This window comes from Erpetoichthys calabaricus, chromosome 4 (genome assembly GCF_900747795.2).
Source record: "Erpetoichthys calabaricus chromosome 4, fErpCal1.3, whole genome shotgun sequence".
Taxonomy (NCBI): Eukaryota; Metazoa; Chordata; class Cladistia; order Polypteriformes; family Polypteridae; genus Erpetoichthys; species Erpetoichthys calabaricus.
Window position 1 is genome coordinate 203,911,967 of NC_041397.2, and position 27,497 is coordinate 203,939,463.

The 27,497-nt window shown below is 35.6% G+C and overlaps 1 protein-coding gene across 4 annotated transcripts in view; it reads left to right on the plus strand.

Annotated features, from left to right (window-relative positions):
- Positions 1–27,497, plus strand: part of erg (ETS transcription factor ERG) — a 317,870-nt gene that overhangs the window by 181,064 nt on the left and 109,309 nt on the right. Inside the window, exon 1 of one of the 4 annotated variants that reach the window (XM_051926841.1) lies at positions 13,219–13,490. The exons of the other annotated variants lie outside the window; for them this stretch is intronic. Coding sequence (XP_051782801.1) covers positions 13,473–13,490 — 18 coding nt within the window. The 5' untranslated portion in view covers positions 13,219–13,472. Of the gene's footprint in view, positions 1–13,218; positions 13,491–27,497 lie in introns of those variants that run through there. 4 annotated transcript variants of the gene reach the window in all.

Sequence of the window (27,497 nt, forward strand, 5' to 3'; positions counted from 1 at the left end):
AAACATGATCACTCATTATTGATTAATCAGTGTGTATAAACAGTAATTTAAATGCCCAACTCTAGGTGTAAGTCTTGTTTTTCGAAGTTAAGAAATGAGTTCAAGCTAATGAAAATGATCTATAATGTAAGTTAAATCTTACAAGCCCTTTGATCTTATTTTTTTCATTATTTTTTATATATTGAACAAGACTTATATGAAATTCAAACTGAAATCAAACCTTAGAGCTTTAGGCCTTCTAAAAAAACTGGAAAGATAGTGTCAGATGATGCAAATACTGTAATTGCTGATCATTCTGTTGCAGAGTAACAGCTTTGCTTTTACAGGAATACCATGTGAATGTTTCTAAAACAAAGGCCATCTCGGACTTTCTTATGATCTTGGAACACAGGTCATTTCCTGCAGATTTCCTGCTTTGTTACAAAAAAATCTTATAGCTAAAGCAGGCATTTGCCAACATATCAGTCTGGCAGAATTAGTGTTCAAGACTGTATCACGCAGTGTTTAGATAAGTAGAAGCTAAGTATAACAATGATAGCTAGGATAGTTTCAGTTTTCTTATTGCAGGGCATCAGTATGGCACGTAACACCTGCAAATGAGTGTGAAGTCTAGAAAGGAAGTGCTGCTCCACAGGGGCAAGCTGTAATCAATAATTCTTCAGTTGCGTTTCCTGCTGTTGAAGAGAAGGAAGCTTCATGCGAAGTAGCCCAAGTGGGCCTGGAGCATCTTAATACATTAGGAGTCGACACACGGAGCAAGTAAGCTTCAAGCTTGTAAAGCACTGAGGAAGTGTACTTTAATCAAAATAGCTAGAAGGTTCTATCCATTTCTATTAAGGATTCTTTAAATATGAATTGCATGGTGGCATTGTGGTTGCTGCATTCAAATTCCAGTATGGGTAGAGTTACGCCCAGCTTAACTTGGGTTTAGTCAGGGCGCCCACATTTTCTTCCACAGTCCAGATATGTGAATTTCCCCTTAATATAATAGATAATTATCTATCTATCTATCTATCTATCTATCTATCTATCTATCTATCTATCTATCTATCTATCTATCTATCTATCTATCTATCTATCTATCTATCTATCTATCTATCTATCTATCTATATGTTAAATGAAATTACTACAGTTCAAGTGATTGAGTATGTAAGAATAGGTGTTCCATTTGATGGACCAGCATCCCAATGGGAACTGTTCTTGTCTTAAGATCTAGTTGACTAGGATAAGCTCTAACTCAGTCTCCCAGTAATAGAAAAAAGTGGTTTAGTAAATCCGTAGATCCCCTTGGTGTTAACTCTTTTTAAAAATACTAATGTTATTTTGTAATGATAATGGTAATATAACTATGAAAGGATATGTGACAGTGTGATAACAAGTAAATATACGTACATATACAACTAATGAAGTTGATTACAAAGTAATTAAAATCCATCTGTTATTTAATTTATATTAGCTGGTAACACTTTTTAAAACCTAGAGCTAATGAGAGTGTTTTTGATGTTATTATATGGTGTCCTATTTTGGCAAACTGATTTTTACCTTTGTCTTCGCAGCATCCCCCCATAGTGGAGCTGATATAAAAATAAATATTACCATCCTGCACTTAATCTACTTTAGGGTTGTAATGGGTCAACAGGGGGCACAAAGCATTGACAGTACAATGTATTTATAAGCTCATCTGTTTAGGCAATGTGGGAGAATGCGAAATCAAGTGCCATTACTGACCGTGATAGGGGTTTGTAGTTCTCATAGAGCAATGAAGCTTATCGATGAGTTTCTGTTCAAGTTTCAGAAAGGAACTATGAATCTTAAATTAGTGCAAAAGACATAACTTATAGTACCTCTTCTCTGCCTTTTCACACTTAAGAAGCATAATGCATCATATTCTGTGGTTAATATGTCATTGACATTTTGGAATCTAATGTTTTTTTATGTCAAAATGGATGGAAGTGTTGCATATACATATCTAACCTAAGCTTAGACTAAGCTTGTAAATGGAATATATTATTTTTTAACTGCTGTACTTTTGTGGGGTTTTTTTTGCATGTTTTACTTACTTTTTAATGTCTACTTCCTTAGACATAAAGGAGTAATCAAAAATGAATCTGCTTGGTAAGTGTGTCCTAGATAATGGGTACATTCTGTGGATGGTTTAATGGATTGTGAAGGCAGGTTTGAAGGATTTTTGAGGTTAACAGATCTTTGTGCAAAGTATTTATTTCTAATATACTGCATACCATGAGTGTGTTGGGTAATACAGTAGTACAGTAGTGAGCACACAGGCCCAGGTTCTCTTGGTTTCATATCAGTGTGTATTTGTAGTTTGAAAATTCTCCAGGTCTGTGTGAGTTTTTCCTTCAGTACTTTGGTTGTCAAAACACACTCCAAAGGTGCTCAAAATAGAGTAATCAGTGACTCTAAATTTGCACCAATTGTACTCTGAATAATTTCAAAATACCATGAATAAAGTGTCACCCCTTTCCTAGGCTTATTCCTTTCTATTTAATCAGTGCTACAGAAATGGGCTCAGGTCTCCATGACTGTGAATTGATTAAGCAGATAATCGATGGCCAAATGGACTATGTGTTTTAACTGGTGCTGATTGTGAAAAGAAAGCTTTATTTAAGTCTAGTCTGGTAAAAAGTAAACTTTTTTCTGAAATTAGAAACTCAGCTTACAGTTTGGGAGTTTTAATATCTGGAGCAATCAGCATCAGGAATTCTGGTCTCAAACATTGCAATCACCACTGTTGCTTCTGTGATTTTCTGAAACAAATAAATCAGGAAATTCAGTCCACACTCTGTAGCGCTGATGTTTTGCTTGTCATTGTGCAAAATATCTTACTTATTTTATTCATACTAGCCAACATAATTATTTATTGATGGGTGAACACTTCCTGAAAGACACAGTTGTCCAAATGGGGTGGGTTTGAGGATACGACTGTGAGTGAATAAAAAGATGGAACTCTGGAGAGAGCAACATACAATTGTCCATGACTAAAAACTGGTTTTTGCAGATATAGGCATATCTTTTTGAAAGTTTGTCCCTGCGCCTTATTAATTGTCATTGCAAAGGCCAATCAATCTAACAGGAAATTGTCTGCTTGTAAACATAAAAGGCAAATTTGAATCTGATGGGGTCAGGGAAATCCGGGGAATATGGACAGTTTGTGAGGTAGCAGCTGCGATTGTTTTACACTCTAGTACATTGCGGTGAATGCTGGTAACAGTCAGTCTAGTGCCTTTACAGAGACTCCTTGCTGGCATGAGGTTTCTGAGGTGCATGACGACTGAACCAATTTTAAGTTTGAGCTTATGCGGAGGCATGCCAGTGGGAGTAAGACTGCTAAGAAATTCTGAATGAATGAAAGTTGATTTGCGGGATCGTCTGTGATGATGGAGTCAACACTGGTGAAAGTTATTTTGTCGGTAGGGATAAGTTTCAGTACCTGTTCATTAAGGTGTAGCAAGTCTTTGTTAGTGTCGCTTAATATAGCTCGCGTACTGAGCTGTTCCGGAGTCACAGTTGAGAAGTCGATGTCGCCACATAGTTGTTGAACAGGATCAGAAATAAAAGGAAAACAATGTGAAGATAATGTTGCAGGTGTTCCGTTTTTCCCGTCTTGCGAAATCTTGTTCGTGAGGAAGAGCTGTCATATTTGTCGTCAGTGTAAGTACATGCATGTGACGCCACAAAGGTTGCTTGTTAATTCAACCGGCGACAGTAAGTGCTAGAGTTGGGAATCCATTCCCGGACATTTTTCATTCCTGCATTCCCTGGAATGAAACTGCTGTAATTCCCAGGAAAATGGGAAACGCCAAGCTCGCATATATAGCGTGTAAAAATCGATCAAGAAATAACAGAGTTATAGTTGAAAATAATTAAGGTGGCACCATTGCTGCAGCTTGCACTTCATCAGACAACAGCTTTGAACAGCAACTTGAAATTGCAATGCGTCAGTCTGTTGCATCCGCATTATCTGTGCCAAGAAACTTGCCATCACAGAATGATGACAAGAAACTGGATGCATCAGTAAAAGCTGAAATGGCAGTGTTTCAGGTGTTTCAGGGCAACGGCAAGCGTGGGCGTTGTTTAGAACAAGTGTATCAGTATCTGATGATTGTGACGCCTACGTCAGTGGAGGCAGAGCATGCTTTCTTAGCGGCTGGCGTACTTCTGCACGAAGGTGCGTTCTTGGACGACTGCACGCTGGACATGTTAATAATAATAAATTACATTTATATAACACTTTTCTCAGTACTCAAAGCGTTATCCACACAGGGAGGAACCAGGAAGCGAACCCACAATCTTCCACAGTCTCCTTACTGCAAAGCAGCAGCAATACCACTGCGCCACCTGTGAGGATGTTGTGCTTTCTATGCTCTTATTACCACAACTGAAGATACATGAACTTAAATGACAGCATGAACTGCTTGTAGATAAGGTTAGTCTTTTATTTGTGTCAACATATTGCAGTAGTTTTATTAAAAATAAGTGTTGGTCGTTCTAAAACCGTCCACATGTGAGATGGCCGTGCACTGTATCATGCCCGGGATTCCCGGGAATGAAATGCGGGATTCCCGAATTCCCTGGAATGGATAAACCCGTCTGGGAATGGATTCCCTAGTGCGTACCCCATGATGCGGAAGGAGGGTTAGAGTTGGCGGGCAGGGCTCTGTCTTGCGTGCGTGCATATCCCATGGTCGGGCGACTTGGTGGATTATATACTGTATAGAAAAGCAGCCGGTACCGAAAAGAACAATGAAAAGTCAAAGTGGCTTAGAGGTGCATGTGGACTGTAGCAGAGACGAAATCGACTGAGGCGGTGTTTGGTGAGGTGCTGTGTGCCTCGAGCGCGAAGGTGGACTCGGGAGGAGGGTTAGAGTTGGCGGGCGGGGCTCTGTCGTGCGTATCCCATGGTCTCTGTCTTGCGTGCCATGGTCGACTGCTTAGTGAATTGTTGGTGGGCGGGGCTCTGTGAGTTGGCGGGCGTGGGTCTGTTTTGCGTGCGTCTTGCTTGCAATGGACTTAGTGAATTATATATATAGATGGTTACTTTATAAAAACAACAAGCAAAGAGGAAGAGCTACAGTGTATTGAGTGGATAAAAACTGTGTGCCTTTTTCAGGTATTTCACATTTAATTCTTACAGTCATTGACAATGCTTTTACTTATATATGAGTAGTTGAGTAAGCCTGTGCTGTAAAAAGCCCGTGGTCCTAGAAACTATTGAAATTGTCCGAAAAAAAAAATTGAAATGTAGAGATGTCAGGTAATTGAAAGGAACTACTCTGGGCATCTGTCTCCTAGCAGGATTCCTTTTGCCGACATGCTCGCCTCGTTTGTGTATTAGCGGCGGGAGGAAAAGTAAAAGGCATACTGTTTTGCCGATGTTAGCAGCTAAGCGACTTTGTCTTTCTTCTGAGGTTTCGTTTTGCTGATGTGCTGGCCCCCCTTGTGTTATTAGTGGCTAAGCAAGTTTTCTTTTTCCCTGAAGGCGGAGACCTTACCCCGATTCCACCTCTCACTTCCGGGCTGGACAGACACACCCACTTCCACACGTAAATGTTTATGTATAAGATTAAGCCATTAATACTGAAAACTGATAAAGATATAATTTTTTATTGACTGAGACATTAAAAACTGATAGATTAAGATAGATTTTATAATGTACAAAATAATTATTACTACAACCACCTCTTTTTATATATCATATCTTAATTTAGTATATCCATTTACTTTCTATAAGGAATCCTATGAGTCCTGTTGCATCAGAATGTACGTAGGGATTCGACGGTATAAATGGACAAGTGACAAACATGAATAATATGTTGTCTCAGGTGCTGTGTGTGCTTTCTTGTTCAGTGTTACAAGGATAGTGTAGGAGTTGATGTAAATTTGAAAGAATTGGCAGCTATATTCGTGGAAATATGAAACGCAAAACATGCGTTTGAAGTGAACGGTGTGTCACACTCTGTCAAAAGGATGGCCATTAAGAGAGCTGATAACAAGGAGACACTGAAGATGTAAATTTCAATAATCAAAACACCCAAATCAACAAATCTGTCTCACAACACCAGTAGACACACAGATGAAGCTACACAACATTCACCTTCTGACTGTACCTCTAAGCGAGTAACTAAAGAAATTTAACATTACTGTCTAATTGGGAATGTAAGTGAGCCATGACAGCATTTTAACACGTTGTATATCCGTCGACCACAATTCTTATCTAGACTGTGTTTACTGTTGTTATTTCATATACTGGCGCAATAGTTAAAATGACTGAAAGATAATGTAGCAGAGAGAGGCATTTTTCAAACGTGTGGAGCCCAGTAGGTGCGGTGGTCTACGTGCTTGTGTCTTTCTGTCTCCACTATTGCAGCTCTCATTACACATGCAAATTGATTATTGAACTTCAATTACCTTGTGCTGCTGAGATCCTGAATGGATAACAACAATTCAAGACTTTTGTTCAGTATCTTTCGACTCTGTCTCTTCCTGAAAGTCCAGCTGCAGTTTAAAACACACAGACCGGAGAAATGGGTGATACTGGTGTGTTAGGAAGAAGCACTGTGGGTGTAGTTTTTGCAATGCAGGATTTTGCCTGTGTCCATGTGCCCATGAGAATGTCCTTCAATGTGCTGATGCCCCTTTAAAGAATGTTTTATCTTGCTGTAAACATCCTTTCTGTTTTTTCCCAATTATAAAGTTATGACCAACCTAATTTTACATTCAGATTTCATCTTGGTCCTAAAGTTGTGCGTGTTTTGGTTTGCTCAAATGCTGACTCCCTGCGCCCTAGAATATAAAAATTGGTTTAGAAAGATTTGGATGAATTTACTGTATTATGTGTTTTTTATTCATTTTTTTTATTGTGATGTGAGTAATGGCCTCATAGAGTAAACTTTATGCAAAACATGCTAAAAATGTAATTAAAATGTATTCAGTGATAAATTGAAGATAATGAGGAATGCATTGTCAAGGATAACAGGTTCAAACCTTTAAAGACAGAAAATATATACCATACAATAAATCATTAAAAGCTGTAACTTTTTTTTAAAACAGAAGTGCAATTACAGTACTGGGAATCCAAGCCTTAATGGTCAAGGCTTTCCTTTAGAATTAATGACACAAAAATGATGTTTTATTTTTAGCTTTACATAGCCTAGATTATTCTACAATTAATTTTAGATTTTTTCATGAAGCATAAATGTTTATAAGCAGCATGGTGGCGTGTTAGATAGATAGATAGATAGATAGATAGATAGATAGATACTTTATTAATCCCAATGGGAAATTCACAAATATGTGAATGTTGGACAGTGTTTCTAACTAAGTATCTAGTTCATTGTTGTGACAGACAGACAGACAGACAGACAGACAGACAGACAGACAGACAGACAGACAGACAGACAGACAGACAGACAGATAGATAGATAGATAGATAGATAGATAGATAGATAGATAGATAGATAGATAGATAGATAGATAGAAATGTATTTGTCCCCAGAAGCTGTTTAAATAAATAAATATACAGTATATATACACACATTATGGTCTGAAAATACACCAGAATGACTAAAGAGGAAGAAAATTTTAAAAGAAAGAAAAAGAAAATTTCTGACTTGGCAGCATAGTCACAGTGAGGCATCATTCAAACGTATTGCTGTTCATATAAATGAGCCCCTATAGTGTTTCTTGACACACTTCTGCTGAAAAATCCGTTGGCTGAAAGTCTTCAGTGTTAGTGTGTCAGAGACAGGATGTGCAGCATTGCTCGCAATGGCAGTCAGTTTTGTTTTAACTCTCTCATTTGCTTAGCTGTGTATATACAGTATGTGTCCCATGACTGACCCTATCCTTTTTAATTAGTTTGTTGATTCAGTGGGCCTCTCTTGAATTGATGTTACCAGCCAAGCACACCACAGCATAGAAAATCACACTATTAAAAGAATGCAGTGTCCTAAAAAAATGCACCTGCTCTTCCCTGTCCTATATAGTTCCTCTGTGTTCTAAGACCAGCCCAGCATGTCATTGATGTGAACCCCCAAGTACCTGTAGGAATGGACCACCTCTATATCCACTCCCTGAATAGTGACTGGACATAGAGACTTTTTGCTGTGGTAAAAGTCACTAACCAGTTCTTTAGATTTGCTGATGTTAAGATGCTGACAATTCTTTCATTACCAAAAAACAAAATTCTCCACCTGACTCATATACTCTCTCTTTTCCTTTTAATAATACACCCTATAAGTGCAGAATCATCTGAGAATTTCTGCAAGCAGAATGCATTTATATTTATAGAGGTATACAGATTAGAGAGAACTGGAGACAGGACTGTTCCTTGTGGTGCTCTGGTGTTGTTCTCATTTGTATTAAAGAGTCTCACATACTGCGGTCTGCCTGACTAGAGGTTGCATAATCTCCCTGTGTCTGCTTAGGTTTTTTTTTTTTAGTCACTCACTCACTCAGTAGTTCCTTCCACATTCTCAAAGAAATACTGGTTAGGTCAGTTGGAAATTTCAAATAGGCCCTTTTTGAGCAGATGTGTGCTTGAGTGGGCCCTACAATTGACTGGCCCTCAGTCCAGAGCTGCTACCTGCCTTGCACTCAGTGCTACAAGGATAGGCTTCAACCCTGAGTTGGATTAAGTACATTTAAGGGTTTCATGTACAGTACATTATTGATCTTCATTATGAATGTCAATATAATTTAAGTTCCTTGTTTTTAATACAGTTAACTTTGATGAATCATAAAGTCAGATAAGAACTTGAATAATTTAACTCTAATGGTACAAATTAGATGTTATTGTGATAGCAGTCAGCATGGCTCGCTGTGCTGAATCAAAAGCCAGATCTTTGCTGGGCTCTGGCTTTCACCAGATGAGTTTTAGTATTAATTTTAAGTCAATTTATAAAATGTCTTAAGATGACAGATTATCACTCATTCTGTGTTGTCAATCACACCATGAACAGTGATCAGTTACGGGCACCATTGTTATAAGATGCACATTAAAATATTCATTATAGAGTTTCTTAAGACCTAAATTAATATAACAACATGTATATTTTAGGTTATACAATTTATAATTTCCACCTGTAACATATTTTCAATTTATGATATACTTGTGCAAAGATTATGTACATAGTGGTTTTGGTGGATGTAAACCTTTTTTCTCCTTTTAACTAATATAGTGTTTTACATTTTTATATATTTATAATTTTAATGGATTGCTTCAGGACAATTCATGGGATTAGGTTCAGAGGTCATTATGTCAATGGAGTAATCAAACCTCAAGTAACAAGCTGCAGTGCAATAACCAGCATGGGCATGTGTAGATGATGTAAAGACAGCAACAGAAAGATTCATGAAGCAAGTAAGGATGCACATTTTCAAAGTTGCCTATGGGGAACAGAAGGCACCATGATAGTCCATAAGTGTTAAGTGAGAATTGTGAGAGGCCATGCATACAATAAATTGCTTATGACTTGGAAGAGTGGCAAGCACATGACAGGATATACGAAATTAAGACTAATGCTTGTGATGATTTTCAAGGATCTAGCATTTTGGATGCAGCCATAAAATAGAGACTTTTTATATTTAAATTATATGTGTCATTTTTTTATAGTTTTGATTAGAAGCAGAATGTTTCTCCACCAGCTTTCAAAGGCATAAAATATCTGAAACAGACCTGCAATGTCAGAAGACTTTGTAAATCAAGTTTACTATATATCCAAATCTCTTCACTAAAGGAAAAAGAAAATCACAGAGTAGGAAAGTGAATTGCTTCTGGCGGTTCTAGGAATGTTTGTTTAGGTTTGATAACATATCATCAGACAGTATTGCCCTGATGTGTTAAAAAACCATGCTGTTTACAACAGAACATTGCACTTAGCGCATCATAAATTTAACGTGAATTCAGTCTATTTATAGATGCTGTACTGAATTTGATGTTGTATTTTAAAGAATTTCAATTTATTTGAAATTTTGAAAGTATAATTATCTTTCACAGATTTAATTGTTTGGCTTTTTTGATAAATTCTGGTTAAAACGTGAAGTAATACTTTTATTCCAAAAGATACTACTTCGTGGTACATATTGAAACCCAACTGATGCCATTCAAATGTCTTTGAGAATCATTAAGGCATGAGTTACAGTGTCTGAAGGTTGATGGTAAATATGTAATTGTAGTTGTAATTAAAACCATTGTCATCTATGTGTTCTTGGGGAAACAACTCCCAAAATGCAGCACCCCATCCAGTTTTATAATTTTTGATTGTCCCACTTTTTTTTATTCGGTTCTTCACTGGAATTTTAGTCCACAACCAATAATAAATAATTACAATCCATTATTGAATTCTATGGTCTTTATCTAAAACAATGCAAACTATAAATAAGCAACAAAGTTCAACCTTGAATAAAATATGAATATCTTTGGACAAGAAAATAACATTGGATACACTGTTTTGACCTCTTTATCTATTATACAAAGCATTGAGACATCAGAATTTCTATTTTTTCAATTATTTGAAATTACCCTTTATATTGATTTTATCCCACTAGCACAAATATCTTTGTTACCAAGGGGAAGTTTGGCTTTTTACAGAAGCTCTTTCTAAACAAATAAATGCATAAATAGATAAATAAATACATATACACACACACTATGGTTGGAACACATACCAGAATGACTGAAAAGAAAGGAAACTTCTTCTTTCCCACTGCCTCCAGGGGGTCCTGAGTTTGGCCCATAACTGAGCCTACCCTTTTAATTAACTTGTTGATTCAGTGGGCATCTCTTGAAGTGATGTTACCAGCCCAGCACATTAGAGCATAGAAAATTGCACTGGCCATCACAGAGTTATAGAAGATGTGAAGGATGTCACTTCCCACATTAAAGGAACACATTCTCCTAATGAAAAAGAGCCTGCTTTGTCCATTCTTATATACAGTAGTTACTCTGTGTTACAAGACCAGTCCTGCCTATAATTTATGTGGACCCCCAAGTACTTGTAGGACTGCACCACCTTTAGATTCACTTCCTGAATAGTGATTGGATACAGAGGCTCTTTTGTGCAGTGAAAGTCAATAACCAGTTCTTTGGGTTTGCTGATGTAAATTTGCAGACAGTTCTTTCTGCACCAAGAAACAAAGTTCTCCACCTGATTCCTATACTCTGTCTCATCACCCTTTTCAATACTCCTCATCAGTCCAGAATCACCTGAGAATTTATGCAAGTGACGTGACCTGGTATTGTATTTATTGTCTGAGGTGTACAGAGTAAAGAGAAACTGGACTGTTCCTTGTGGTGCTCCAGTGTTGCCCACATCCATATCATAGATATATTTTTGATATATTGCCTAACAGTCAGTCCATTATATGATACACCATAAGCTCATCCCCCAGTATATCTCTGAGTTTACCCCTTACTAGGGATGGTTGGATGGTACTGAAGACACTGGAGAAATCAAGAAACATAATCCTCACAGTGCTGCCATCTTTGTCCTTATGATAATAAGCCTCATGGAGGAGAAAGATAATTGCATCCTCCACTCCATTTTATGTCTGATAGGCAAACTGTATTAGGTCCAGGAGGTCTATCACAAGAAGACTCATATAGATCATTTCTATCTGATTTCCTTGTGAATCTGATCCCTGCTTGGCTTCGTAGTTTGATTTTTGACTGCTCTCTTTTCTACCAGTGTGTAAGATGGTCCAATAAAAAGGTGAGCTTAGTAAAATAGCATAACTATAATGAGTAACATACCTACAATAAAATTTATTACAAATTATTGTATCAGCATAGCATATTGTTCTTATTGCCCAAACACAATGAATTATTCTGTATATTCAAGTCTGCAACATTAATGTCACAGCCAAATATAATGACTGCAAGCAACAACGGAATATAAAATAATATAACATTGTTAGATTCACAGAATTCCTATTACTATCCCAATCCTGGCAGTCCTAAATGCAAGGCAGTTGCCAACCCCAGATGCCATGCCTTTCTATGGCAGTGATCTCCTTATGCGCACATCCAATTTCACACAGGGCCAATTTATAATCTTCACTTACTCTAATGGGCTGTATGCTTATGAAATGATTAATTTCAGAAACTGTGGATTTCTTTAAATCACATTTTTTAATCCTATAAAATGAGGAACCAAAATTGCCTACAATTTGCCCCTAAAAAATCACTTTCAAAAATTTTTCTTAGCAAAGCTATGGCTTAATTGAGAATTACTTATAATACACTCTGGAAAGATAATCCAGTCAGACTGCTTGGCAGGGTACGTTTTATAGTCAGTTATATCTTTATTACTTGATTCCACAAAGCTGTACAATTAGGTCATGGACATGATCCTCACTCACCATAATTGCATCACATGATCCTCAATCACCATAATCGCATTGTTTTAACTACAGAGAAATCTTAAATTTTCAGTGTTTTAGTGTATTTTTTTAAAATTATATTGAGGACAAGTCACAAGTAACATAGAACTTTGATCGTACTTTTTTATTTTGTGTTATGCATCAGTTTTAGATCAAAAGAGTGTGAGTCCAAATTTATCTTTGAAGACGATATTGCAATGCCTAAAATAATACACCATTATTCTTTTGTTGTATGGACCTCTTAAGCTATAATGCAGAATTAATCAATTATTCATTTTACTTGAAATTGTGTGGCTCTATTCATTCTTATCCCTACTGTATATATTTACTATTAAGTTACCATGAACTTTTCTGAAATGCAATTTCAATAAATATATTTTTCTGGATTGTATTGAGTTCATTTTTATTATTACATTTTTCTAAAAATATTAATGTTATGAAAGTATAACCTATAAAGTGCTAGGAAGGCTTGTTTACATACTTGTAGTGCTGAATACTATTTATATTATTAAATGTTTACTTTATTATCATGCATTTTTACCTAATCCTGTTTTACCTTAAACCCAGTAAATTATAAGCATAGAAGGTTTACACTCAAATGATTTTTAAAGATGCAAAGCCGGCACAGTTATATTCAAACTTAAGCCTCTTGGGATGGCAACAGTGGAAGTGTATAAAATCTGGACAGTCTAGGCAGACATCTGCATCCTGCCACACATTGGTGTGTCACACATATTGAACATCAGCTCGCACCTGCCTCACCAGAGTCAGTGACTACAGCAACTCACTACAATCACCGCCCATGTTTTAAAAAAAATGTAACGCACATCATCAAGAAAAACAACATTGTTTTCAGACCCTCTTATCTCTTTGCTCCCAAATATCCTGTTTCTTCGAGTTGTGATAGCCAGAACCAATAGAAACCTCTTCCTGCCATTGGCTGACTTCATTTCCCAACATTAGCACAATCTCATCCGCTCCAAACAACTCCAACAAACCTCAGCTCTTGCTTGGTCGCCACCAAAAAAATTATTTTTAAGAATATCTCGATCAATTAACCAGATCGAGGATGGCCAGCACTATAAAGGTAAGAATACTCATTTTGATTAAATCGTGCATGTCTGTTATTTTTGATCCGTGAACTCTCTGTTTCAGCACAGAAAGATTTTAGAAGTTAAAGATAAGGTGGGATTGGGTAACACCCTTACTGCCACAACAGTAGTTCGAGATTTCCTTTTACACTGCCTTGTAAATTTCCTTTTTCCTTCTCAAACTGTCTACAAGGTTTAAAGTCTGTTAAGGTTTAGAGAAGTTTTCCTCATAGTTATTGCAAGTGGTTGCATATTGGAAGGTAGTCTTGCGTTCTTTGGGGAAAATCTTTAAAAGATATTGGCATTGGATTTTATGAGATTTTTGGGGTTTTCAGATCTTGTTCTTTGGCATAAGTTGGATGTAAAAAAATACTAAAACGGAAATAGTGTTTCTTATAATTACAAATATCATGGTTTGCCATTTATAGTCTTAAATGGAAAATAAACTATGACTGTTATTATATTTTATAGTATATATACTGTATATGTATACTTTATATATATACAGTATAGTATTTATTCAGCCGGTGTATATATATATATATAATATATATATGTATATATATATATATATGTATATATATATATATATATATATATATATATATATATATGTATATATATTATAAACTTCTTGATGCTGCATTCGGTGTGTAATCCTTTTGAGGGAAATGATGATTATTTTAGGGTCATATACAGCCATTATATACCATCATAATGTCTTAATATAATAAACTTTACTAATACAGGTAGTTTTATTTAAAAGCTTTATTAATGTATTCTCCAAGTTAAATAATCATATCAATTATTTAGGGTGCAGAATAACAAAAAAAAATTTAATTTAATGCATAACATGCAGTATTGATGTCTCATTTTAAACGTATTTAAACTCTGAAAATGTATGAGTGGAAATTTTCTGCCAACAGTAAATGACAAAAGTATTTTTAATTAAAAATAAAATTACAAAGGATATACAGGTGGCATAGAGGCACAAGTTGAGGAGACTTGAATCCCTGCTTGGCTGCTCATTGTATGGAGTTTGCTCATTTTTTCTTTCTTTGTATATTTTGTTATTTTGTGGATTTTGCACTGCATACCATGCAACTCCAAACTGATTTGGCATGGGAGTGGGCACTACAGTGGACTGGTACCTCATCGAGGGCTGATTCCTACCCTGAGTCAATGGTACCAGACTGAAATCCAGTTCTGCATTACCCACGCTTAGAATATGTGAGGTCAGTGAACAGAATTACAATACAGTAGAATTAGAATTAGAATAGATAGATCATGAATGAGAATAAAGTGTATCATACTGCTTATAAGAACATTGTTCCATATTTAAGGAACCCAGTATTTAAAAATGATTAATTATTTAGAAAAGTTAGAGGCTCACCAACCAAGTTAGCATATTATGTTTAAAAATACTGTATGATTAGATTCAGTTTAAAGAACTTTAGAGCTGTTTTCTAAGAAAATTAACTAAAGCCAATTTTTTATTTTATGATGATGTTTTATATTTTAGTTGCATAATGGCTGCAAACACATTGATACATTTACAGAATATCACAGAAACATCTGTGTTCTTTAAGAGTTCATGGCGATGACTATGTCTGTGAAAGTATTTTGACACAAAAGGTCATAGGCAATGAAAGTGGAGCTATTCCAAATTCCATTGCAATGTTTAGTATATTTGTTAGTAACTCTATTCAAGATATTTATTTATTGATTTATTGATTGGCAGTATTATCTGTCCTGTGAGTCTGTATCCTTGTTTTTTATGTTTCTGCTGCTCTATGGATTTGAATTTCCTCATGGGATAAGTAAAATGTATCTATTCTAATCTAATCTAATCTATCTCATCATTGAAATGGTGCATTCATTGCTGTGTAACAATGGGTTAACAGAGTTCTAATACAAACACATTTGTACGAAGAACTACATACTGTATACTCAAACATCTATAATAATGACAGCTCACGTAGAATCATACATTAAACGATTTACTTTCAAAAGGTTGCATCTGGTGTAATGGGTGCAATTTCTAGCTTTTTGGAGCATAAGGCTTTTACTCTCTGCTTCTTTCTTACTGATGCAGTGTTTATTTCTGTTTCATTCCCAACATTTTAAAATCAACTGAAATTAACTGTTTTGATAGGGAAAAAGCTTTTTTTATTTTTACCATTCACCAGTTCATACTAATTGAGGTGAATGTAATTCTTGTAAAGCCGTACCTTCATTTCTTTCTTTGGCTTTGGCTGTTTTAACAAGACTTTGATCCTATTGTTTAGTGTTCATTGCCAAAATATTTAAAAAATAAGCAATTTGTCAGCAGAGCAACAGCATTGTGTGGAATTCCCCTCAAGTCAAGCTATAAGTTAATACCCCCAGTGTTGAATTAAAGCGCTGCTCTCGTATGCTTAGTTTAACCATGAGTCCATCCATTACATCTTTCCATAATCATCTTCTACAAAGGCACGCTTGACCTTGTAAGTGCAAACATTTGATAAATCACATTTGAGCACAGTTCTCAAAGGCAGAGCAAAAAGCATTGATTGCTGTTATAAACAGAACAGAAATGTGTTTGAATATCAGCACACATGAATACCAGACATAAGCATCTGAGTCTTGCAGTCACTCCACAAAAATTAGGTCTGCTCATAAAAGATATTGGCATGTTTTTAAAACTGCTCCAAAGCATTGAGGCTGCTCGTTTTCAAGCCATTAATATATAGTATTTCAATAAATATGCTATAAAACACTTAGAGGTTTATTTCTGTAGTTCTTTAATTAAAAATATTGGACAAATGGATTTCATCAAAGTTGTGCTGAAGTTTGTCCCCGACTATGAAACAATGTTTATTACTTCTTACAAGATAATTTTTCAAAAAGGAACAAAAACATTTTTAATCAATAACATAATGTAAAATCATTTCATAAAAAGTGTCTATGCAATGAAAGAAATTTGGTATTTTGATTATTACAGAGGGGTATTTAGCACGCTAGAAATAACCTGAGCAGAAAATTATTGCTGTGAAGTTTGTAAAATATATCCCTGTTGAAAAAAGATGAAAGATTTTTTTTTTAAATTGAGTGATTTCTTATTAAACAAAACCTGACGGAACTGTAGGAAAAAAACTATCATGTATGCTAATTCCAATAGTCTTTAATAATTATTTTAGGCAGAATTATATCATACAAGTCTGACTTCATATTATTTCATTATTTATGCATCCATGGTCAAACCCACCTGCTGTAAAATGAAGTGTTATGTAATTTTTTTTAAGTTTAAAGCCATAGATATAATGTGTAATGTAAAGCACATTTCATTTTCTTCACTATCTTCTTCTTTCATATAATGTTTGCCCCCTTGACTTAACACAGCTCATGCCACAATGCTGAAGTGCCAGCAACTTCTGCTCTTTGTATAAGTGCAGTTTGTCATTTCTCAAATTATTTCATATACCTGTATAAAGATAATTAAAAGAAACCTATCATTGTAAAATCAGGGTGCTATTTCAACACACTAATTACATGTCATGTGTTATTGCATAAAACTTTTATTAAAATGTATTTTCTCTAAAATTTAAGTTAACTCATAACTGGCACATGGCGCAGAAAATTCTCCCAACTTTTAGCTGGCAGTCAACATGTTAACTGGCAGAATTTTCTAGTGACTAATAGTTCTGGAAAACAGTAAACACAGTTGGTTCCAAGGATTGACTTTAAACAATTCGCAATTCTCTGGCATACCACACATCTAAATAAACTTACAAATTATTATTATTTACAATATGAGAGTGTAGGCAAAAAAACATTTAAAGTCAATCCTTTCAGCTAATCAAATTATAGTAATATATTCTGATACTCACTGTATTTAGGGTGGCCTATTAGTTGTGCTAATGTCTAACAGTACAGGGTTCTGAGTTCAATTTTTGGCCCAGTGACTGATTATGTCCAATTTTGCAAAATCCTTCAGCAAGTAGACCAATTTTTCTCCCATCCTGCATCTTTGTGCATGTTAAGCTAATGGGTAGTTCTATATAGCCCTCACATGGGTGTGTGTGAGTCTGTACCTGAGTTTGTCCAGTTTCAACACTGAGCTCACTGTTGCTAGGATAGATTCTTTCCACTCTTAAACTTGTATGTATCCTACACTGGCACAATGGCTTTGTCACTTAACTAATTCTTTCACATTACACTTCTCTTGCATTCAACTTTTCCATTTTTCTTGTATTTCATCCTTCTTCCTCTAAAGCCTTTGTCTTCATGCTCCATCCAACTTTGGACTTTCCCAAGCTGTGGCAGAGGAGAATCATTATGTTGATATAAACACTGGATGAGACTGTGGCATTTACATTTACTTATTTCACTGGCACTTATGTTTAAGTTGTTATGTACCACCATGGGAGGGTTCAGAAACATGAAGCAAAATATCTGTCTGGTATGTACTGTATAGTGGGAGGCTGACATGGCCTTAAATGCACATTTGACAGAACCTCTATTGACCCATTTAGCCAAACCAAGGGTGGTAACTAGTGAGTGGAAGAGTGTTGCCAAAAAATATCTTTTCAATCCTTTGGTATGTATAGTAATACAAATATATATTTATTTGAGCAGACAGTTTTGAGAAAAAGTAAAGGGTCATGGAACCTTTCTGCCTGGTTTGTTTTACACAATGTGATACTTTGGGGTAGGACTCAAACCTGCACGGTTAGTTTCCATAGCCATTTAGTACCTACCGAGAGTTTTATTTAACAATGGAATTATTCCAAGTTTGATTTTTGTCTCTGTTTACATTTTCAAGGGAGTCTGCCCCTTTTCCCACCTGAATCATCAAATTACAAGCCACTGTTTTTAAATTAACATTTATATTAAAGATTGAGAAGATGGATTTTCTGTTCTGATGTGATTGGATCCTTCTTTTTTCTAGGAAGGTAGCATTGTTTTGTACAAGTCTAATAGGGATAATATCTGACCACTGTGATGCCTGTTTTAATTCCGTTCCTGAACAAGAGCAATGAAGAGTTCATTGATAAGTCTCTTAATTGTTGGCATTAAGATTCTGGTAACACAGACATATATTTTTGTATTGTTACAAATCTTTGGAATATTTTCGATTTGTCCCAAGATGTTTCTTGACTATAGCTCATTACATTTAACAAGCAGGTTAATTATAATAATGAGTTATAAGATTAGAGTTTACATAGTCTAATAAAGTCTAATAAAGAATCTGAATTAAAAATTGTTTATCTGAGTTACAAGATAGATAGATCAGGAAAGGCACTTTAATAGATAGATAGATCCCAAAGATGATGACGCACAGGTTAGTTTGACAGGCAACTCTGAATAAGCCCCTATGAGTCAGACTGTGTACATCAATGTTTCTGAGCAATGGACTGACATCCTGTCCAGAACGATTTCCTGCCTTATGCTTGATTCATTCCCATCATCTGTGACCAAGAAATCAGAAAAAAAATTTAAAAATGTCTTTTGTCAGGTGTAAAAATATACTGTATCTTGTTGCATGCATGAAAACCTTTACAAAAGATCAAATAAAGTATACATTTTAACAGAGTTAGTTCACTTCAAAAGTTCAGTCATCTGCAAATAACATGATAGTGCATTCTTCAGTGTTTTTATGTATTTACATGAAAAAATTGACAGCACACTCTCTGACGTAAAAGAAAGAAAAATTAAACACAGCTCTGTGCAATGTTTTACAAAAGGCTGTTGAACTAAGAAAAGCACAAGAAAAGACACTTTATTAGAAACTTTGTTGAAAGATCAGCGACATTGCATACGTAACTCTTTGTGATTCTCAAGAAGTTGTCAGACTTAGAGGAAAACAGGGAACAACAACAAAAAAAGAGATTCATTAGATGTCTCTGTTACAAGGAATTAGGTAATCAGTCTTAATTATGCTATAACAAATTGCTTTTAATTTAAAACAATAATGCATAGCAAAATGTTACAATATATTAAAGAGTAAAGTGTAAATAAGTGCTAAACTGAACAATACAACGGAGTAGATAAAAGGCATGAAGAATCAGGATTAGTACAGCTCTTACAGAAAGATGGAATAAGAACTAAGTTACAGCCGAGTTGATTGACATGTGAGACAGAAGTCGATGTGAATCCTGAAATAAGGTGTGAAATGGTTCATTGAAGGAGCTTCCTAAACAGGAAATGTAATTCCGTCTTTCATTGTCTAACTTCCCCAAAAAAAAACAATCCATTAAACATATATTTTTATGTTGCGGGTTCTTGAATAATTCAATGGGGTATAATGGTTGTTCTCACTCACTACATCAGTCTTTCTCTCCCTCTCTTCTGGATGAAACTTTAGTCCTAATCAGACTCTAAATACAGACACAAGTCAGTTTTTATTACTACTTTCCTCCATGTGGTTTAAGAGCCGTCTCAGTGCTTTGCTATTTTGGTATAATTCCTACAATTTTAAAAGAGGAATTTAAAATTCTTGAGGTTCCAGTGGTCTCAAGTCTGAAGCCATACCCTTAATCTTGATCTCTTGAGTTGAGTGTTTGCAGCAGTTTTTTGCATGTAAGAAGGACACTGTCCTTGATAAGAGGTCAACTTTAGTAATCGCCCAGACTGCTCCATAAGCAGCCACATCATCCAATTCCATGTGCTCATAAGATGTTTAATTATACTTTTATTTTGTCCTGCTGGTGGTGTGCTAGTCATAAAACAATTTAAAAGACAGCAGCTGCCTCTTAGCTAAACCAAGTATAACACAACTGATGCAAAGGCTATTTAGTTCTGCAAAAGCTTGCCAAGTTGTGTAAATTAATTCTTGCAATATAGACAAGCTATTGCTGGATTAACAGTAAATGGTATTGAGACATTATGCTGTTACGATGCTGTAAATTTTTCATTACTTAAATATGAGTTTGAGTTTCATAATATTTAGGCAAAAAAATTTTCTTTTTATTTTTGAATGTACATTTCATAAAAGAGATTTGTATCTGAAGCCTGGAATAGATGGTATAAGACCTTTCATTCTGTACTTATTCTAAAAAGAAGCCAACTATATTTTCATTAATATAATTCCTTTCATTTATCAGGCCATCCATTCCTTTAATTTATTAGCCATCCATTTCCTGAGCAATTTTAAATTTGGTAATGTCAAGGGATGGACTGGTATCAGAATTGAATCATACGTAGTATTGATTTTGGCATATTGGACAAGCATAAAAATTATGATTAGCTCACAGTATGTGTGAAATTGTATTAATACCTTCTTAAAATATAGTGCAGGTATCTGTTTTATAGATGTACATATTGGAAAGCTTAAAACTAAACATTTATTAATGTAAGTGTATATTTTTTCAGCCGAAGATTTTTGCAGGTTTTATGGTGTTCATATTTGTAATTGTTTTTTACTTAAAGAGTGAATTTCACTATGTGCAACAAGTGGATTTCATATTTTGGGGGATAGAAATAAAGTTTGTTTTAAAGAGTATGATGTCCAAGAACCACATTTTTGTAACAGTAAAATCTTTGAGAATGACCCATGCAAGAGTAAGCTTTTCACTATAAGGAATGTATTTCCAAACGATGAGCACATATGCATTAAGCATATGCATTATTAGTAGCTCCTACTAATAAAAATTTAAAGCACATGTAATTCAGACTAGAAATGGGGAGCACACTGAATTCTCACTTGTGTATATTTATGAAAAGTGTGGATACCTGTTGGATTTAAGCTATCTTCTCCAATTTTACACATCATTACAAGGTGGAACATACAATTACTGTATATATTGCTAAATACATCATAGATGCTTATATTTTAAAACACATTTTTTGTAACTGGACTTACTGTATATAAAATCTATGAGCAATACTGTCGGGTCTCTTCCTTATGTTCAGAATAAAATATAAATGTAGCAGTTCATAGTCAATGACTATCTGTGAAGTTATTTTTTGCAGTATAGTGTTCGTTGTGTTTGATTTGTATTGCAGCTTTGAAACTATTTCATTCTATTTACTGTTTGTACTTATAATAATGTTTTCCTTCTTGCGCTTTCTGCACTTTTGTGTTAACAATTATTCAATTTTGTTCAAAATGACTTCTGTCACTTAGTAATAAATCATTTGACAGTAGTTTTTGCTGTTGAACCTTAGAGTACTGCATTCTTCTTAAACATTTTTCTTGCTATGAAGATAGATAGATAGGTAGATCACACATCAGAATTAAAGAAAAGAAGAAAAAGCCTGCTGACCTGGCTAATGATAAGAGAGCAGTCGCAGTGAGTCATTATAAAGCAATATTTATAAAGGAGCCTCAGTTGAATTTCTTATCACACTTGTGTTGAATAATTTGTTGGCTAAAAGTACTTGATGCTAGTGTGTCAGAGAGAAAATGTGCAGCATTGTCCATAATGGCTGCTATCTCTTCTATAGTGTACTGCAATTCCAAACTGTTTCCCATAACTGAGCCTGCCTTCTTAGCTTATTGATTCAGTGGGCTTCTCTTGAGTGATGTTACCAGCCCAGCACACCACAGTGTAGAAATTTGCACTGGCCATCACGGAGCTACAGAACATACAAGGATGTCAATGCCCAAATTAAAGGGACACAGTCTGTCCTTTCCTATGTAGTTCCTCTTTGTTTCTAGAACAATCCAGCTTATCACTGATGTGAATCACCAAGTACTTGTAGGAGTGCTCCACTTCCACATTCTCCTGCTGTATAGTGTCTGGGTGTTGAGACTATTTGCTGCGACAAACGTCAACCAGTTCCTTGGTTTGCTGGTGTTGAGTTGCAGACAGTTCTCACCAAGAAACCAATCTCTCCTTCTGAATCTTACCCATATATTAATATTTTAAAATGTATAGTCTGAGGTATACAGGGTGAAAAAAAAGAAGACAAGACTGTCCCTTGAGGTGCTCTAGTGTTGGTCACATCCATATCAGAAACATGGTCCTTGAGCCTCACAAACTGCGGTCTGGCCAACAGATAGTAAATTATCCATGGCACTATAGGGTCATTTACCAGTATGTCTGAGCTTACTCCTTAACAAGGATGGCTGGAGGGTATTAAAGACATGTCAGAAATAAAAACCCTAATTCTCATAGTTCTACCAGCTCTGTCTAGTTAGAAATAGGCCTTATTAAACATATGAATAATTGCATCTTCCACTTTAATCTTTATCTAATAGGCAAACTTCAGTGGGCCCAAGTGGTCTTTAATTAGAGGACAAGTCTTTCATAGCTATTCATTTTGTGAGACGTAAGTCTACCTGTCTGTAGTCATTTGGTGAAGAGATGCCTACCTTCTTAGGAACTGGAACAATGCAGGGTGTTTTCCACAGCAGCAGCACATTTTTGAGCCTTAGGCTGGATTTATACCTCACATGGACACTCCTGCTACGCAAACTACGCATAATTTATGTAAATCTGGAGGATTCCACTAGGTGGCAGTGTAAGATATCATCACGGTGAGAAAACGTTTGGCTTCACTGTGTTGTGAATTACCCGACATATCCATTAAATTCCCAGGAAATCTTTCCACAATATCTCTGAAAAGGAGATTCCAGCAAGCATCGGGCATGAGGCAGAAGCAATCCCTGGGCAGAGCATCAACACATTACAAGGTGAACACAAGCACACACATACAATAGTGTAATTTTAGCATCACCAAATCCCCAAACCTGCACGTCCTTGGAAGGAAACCGGAGCACACTATGGACACCCACCAGGAAAACATGCAAACTCCAGGCAGGGAGCACCAAGGATGTGACACTCTGCGAGGCAGAAGCGCTACCGCTCCTCTGCCACTGTGCTGCGCCCACATATATAATTATTAACAGTATTAAATATTTAAATGAAATTAACATGTATCTGTAAAATGTAACATACTGTACATGTTTTAAAACATTTCTTCATGAAAGTGATATCAAGTATAAATCTAAGGATTCTAAATGTGCAGAGAGCTGGAATATCGTAAATTTAATGTGTTCTGTGTGGCCATCTATTGCTGCTGTCAATTCAGGAGGAAACCCCAGAAGCACGTAGCGATTAACAACTGGGTCGGTTTTACGATGATGTTTACGTCAGCCTATTTTAATGACAAAATAAACTATGAGATTAAATTTGAAATTTCCACTTTAATCACAAAATAGAATTTTTTTCTTCACTGTGTCCCTAATTTTTTTTTCTCTGCGGCTCAAATAAGCTTTCATACATTTTGATGATGTTGTGAAGGTGCTTGCCATTATTGTGGATGGAAAGCAGGTTCTACATTTTTTCTGCCATGCTCTTGGTCTCACTCTAGCTCTTTCCTCTCTCCATCTTTTGCTGAATAGCTCCTGTAGTTGGGTGAAACAGGACTTACACTTGGAATCTCAGTGCTAGCAGCTGATAGCAGCTTAATATACCACTCTTTTAGTTTTTTAGTGTTTTTAATGTTTTCAGGTGTTGTAGATGTTAGGAGGCCTTGAGATCCTCTTCACTATACCAGTGACTTTTCTGAAGTTCACAGCTTGTCCAAAAGGCAGCTGAGATGAGCTGGCACTCAGGTTTGCAATGACAGTAGCTGGTCATTTGTAAATTAAAATTCGTTTTCTATGAGTTATAATGGCTGCTTACAGTGACAAGCCAGATGCCAGATCACATTAAATCCTAACATTAATCAAAACTGATGTAGTAAAATAAAACTAGTAATTAGTAAAATAAGTTCAAAAACACAAATCAAAAACAGGGAGGAAACACAGAGAACACAGAAGTGAAATGCAGAAATAATTATGGTGAAAGGTTTGAAAATTCATTCAAAGCCACAAAAGTCTTTTTTTTTTCCTTTTTAAGCCTCTTTCTTTGTATATGTGATTTTCTGGAAATTCATGTAAATTAAGTACAGTGCCTTAGCCAGCTTATGGTTGAGTATTTTCGTTTCTTGTTAAAGGAAGGTTCTAATTAACCTTTTTATTTCCTACTATACCATTTACCTCAGAGAACATTATCAAAAGACAATTTACAAATTTCTAAGTAACAAGATGAAATACAAGCTTACGCTATACATGCTAAATTCTACAGAAACAAACCTTCAGTATCTTTACACAAATAAAGATAGGAATAGATCTGACAGTTGAGTATGCTTAGAAGTAGTATAGTCTAAAGAAAAAAATACCGCTAATCCAAATCTAAGACTGAATAAGTAATTTTTTAAGATAATGCATTTTTACTGGAAATAATGGAGATTTTTGAGAGGCCCAGCTAGAAAAATTCTACAAAATTAGAGTAACAAAGGTACAAATGTAAATGAGAATTAATCAGTGCTGTTGAGTATGAGTTAAACCGTATGAGTTTTTGAAAGAACTGTTTTGTAAGTCAGTAGCAAGGTTTTGAAAACAATCTAATATCTCCCATGAGCACCAGTGCAAACAATATTCATTGCTAAAGGGTAGCAATTTATTTCCCATCATTTTCATGTTTCTGCTTATAAAGAATTTTTTTTTTTTTTACAAATTGGCAATCTAGTGAATGCAGCAATTTAGTAATTGGTCTACTTTAGCATTAAGTGCTGTCTGCATCTGGATATAATTAAGGTATCAAATACTATAAAAATTGATGAATTAAAAAGAAAATGCCAAAGGAAAACTAAACATTTCAAATTTTGACAAATATACTTTCAGATTTTTTTTCAAATACAAGAATAAAAATAGAACAGCTCAATAAACAATGCTTCATGCATCCATCCATCTTCCTAGCCCACTTTACCTAGAGTAGGATCACTGGGGATGCAGACCCTAGCCCAACATGCATAAGGTGCAAGGTAGGAACAATCCATGATCAGCACACCTGTCCATCACATGGTGATTACACACACACACACACACACACACACACACACACACACACACACACACATATATACATACATTAGGGCCAATTTTCCATTGCCAGTCCACCTGTCTTGCATGTCTTTGGACTGTGGGAGGAAAGTCCACATGGCCCAGAGATAATATGCAAACTCCACATTGGAAGGACCTGGGAAATGAACCTCAGCCACCTTGATGCAAGGAAGCAGTGCTAAAACAGCTCCACCCTAAACAGTGATATCAGTTAAAAGTAAGAATGATGCACTGCAATGGTTAACGAGAGATGAGTCTCTCAGGACCCCTCAGTAACCACTGATCTAAGTGCATTGCGGGAGAAGACATTTAGTATGATTATTGTATAAAATAATTGGCTCTTTTCAATTGTGAGTACCATGGTGGAATGCACTTCAAAAATAATAGCAGCAACAATGGAGGACTGCACAAGAATAATTATGTGTATACTGTACTGTGTCCCCATTGCATAAACACACTATTTTAAAATAACGTTGCTTCTTTCTCCTTAGTTTTCTTGATTAAAAAGTGTTTAGCAATGCTGCTGTAGAGGGCTGCCTGATTACAGTGTTACTTTCCTGGCCCGTCATTTCTAAGACTTTTGAACTTGCATATGGCACAAGCAGGTCATCAAAGAGAGTTCAGTCACTAAATTCACCACCACCTGCTGCTTTCAAGGACAGAAGCATCTGTCAACAGTTGTAATGTGTCTTGATCTTGTAAGTTACCTTTCAGACACATTTTGTAATAGTAAAAGGCAAAATTGGAAAATATTTTAATTGAGGTTTATTTTTATGAAAAAATGTATATATTGACTACTTAAATGTTTTAACAGAACAAAAACCTACAGTCACACCATTTTAAGTAATAATTGTAACTTTAAGCACCTTGTTGGTTTGCATTATTGCTGCCTATAGATGTCCAAAGTAATATAAGTGTGCAGGTGATATACATGGTTTAGAAAATTAAAATCAGAATTAATGATATATTGATCATGATGCACTTTCTTAAGTTCTTGGCTCAACACATTTTTATATACATATATATATATATATATATATATATATATATATATATATATATATATATATATATATATATAAAATCCAATGTCTGTCTGTCTGCTTTCACGATTTAAGTTAGGTTTTTTCTATAATTTGCTTGAACATTCCGGTTAATTTTGCGACTTCTCTCATTGCGCTATGTATCATAGTTTGCTTATGGTACCAATTTATTTGTGCAAATCCAAGAGACATGCAGCGGGTGCGAGGGGAGGGGGGCAAGGTCTTCTCCTCACTCATGCACCAGCCTCGGGGCGTGTACCTTACCTCTGCTTAGCTAACGAATGAGAGAACTATTTAACGGATTTAGATTGGGTTTTTTTCTATAATTTGCTTGAACATTCCGGTTGATTTTGCAACTTCTCTCATTGCACAAAAAAATCACAGTTCGTTTGCAGGAGCAATATATTCACGCTAATCCGGGACGAGGGAAGGAGGAAGCGTGATGTCAGGAGTAGGGAGCCAGGCGGGACCCTCCTCACTGTCCTGTTTCATTACTACATGGGCGGAGCCACGGGGGACGGCTAGTATTTCTTAAAATAGATCTCATTTGCTTTGATGTTTTAAGTTTTAGCCCAAATCCTTCTGTTCTTTTGTCTTTGTGGCATGATGTTCTCAGTCTCCACACATATGCAATGTACTCTGCTATACAAAAGTCTTGCGCACTCACGTCTTTGATGATGATTGTAAACTAAAGGTGTTTGTGGAGTATTTCTAGTGTTGCCATTGCAGTCATTGTGTACTGGCAGTAATGTGAGCAATATGCAACAAACAGCATTTCTATTTCTCCAACAATGCATTAGAAACTTTACATTTAACATTCCAGTCCTTTTTTTGTTGTTGTTGATTTTGGTTTGATATACTTTATTAATCATCTTTTCTCATGACCATTTTTAGGACTACTTGAGAGTACTTTATCTTTACTGAGATGAGCTGATATTCTTTTCATGCTATTATATTATAGCAAATACAGACTTGAGGTAGGTGGCAGCTGACTATACAAACTGGCTACTCTTTAGACCACTGAGTAGATTATAATCAGGCTAAAAAACAGTTCCTTCTTCCTCTTTAAGGAATTTAAAGGGGAG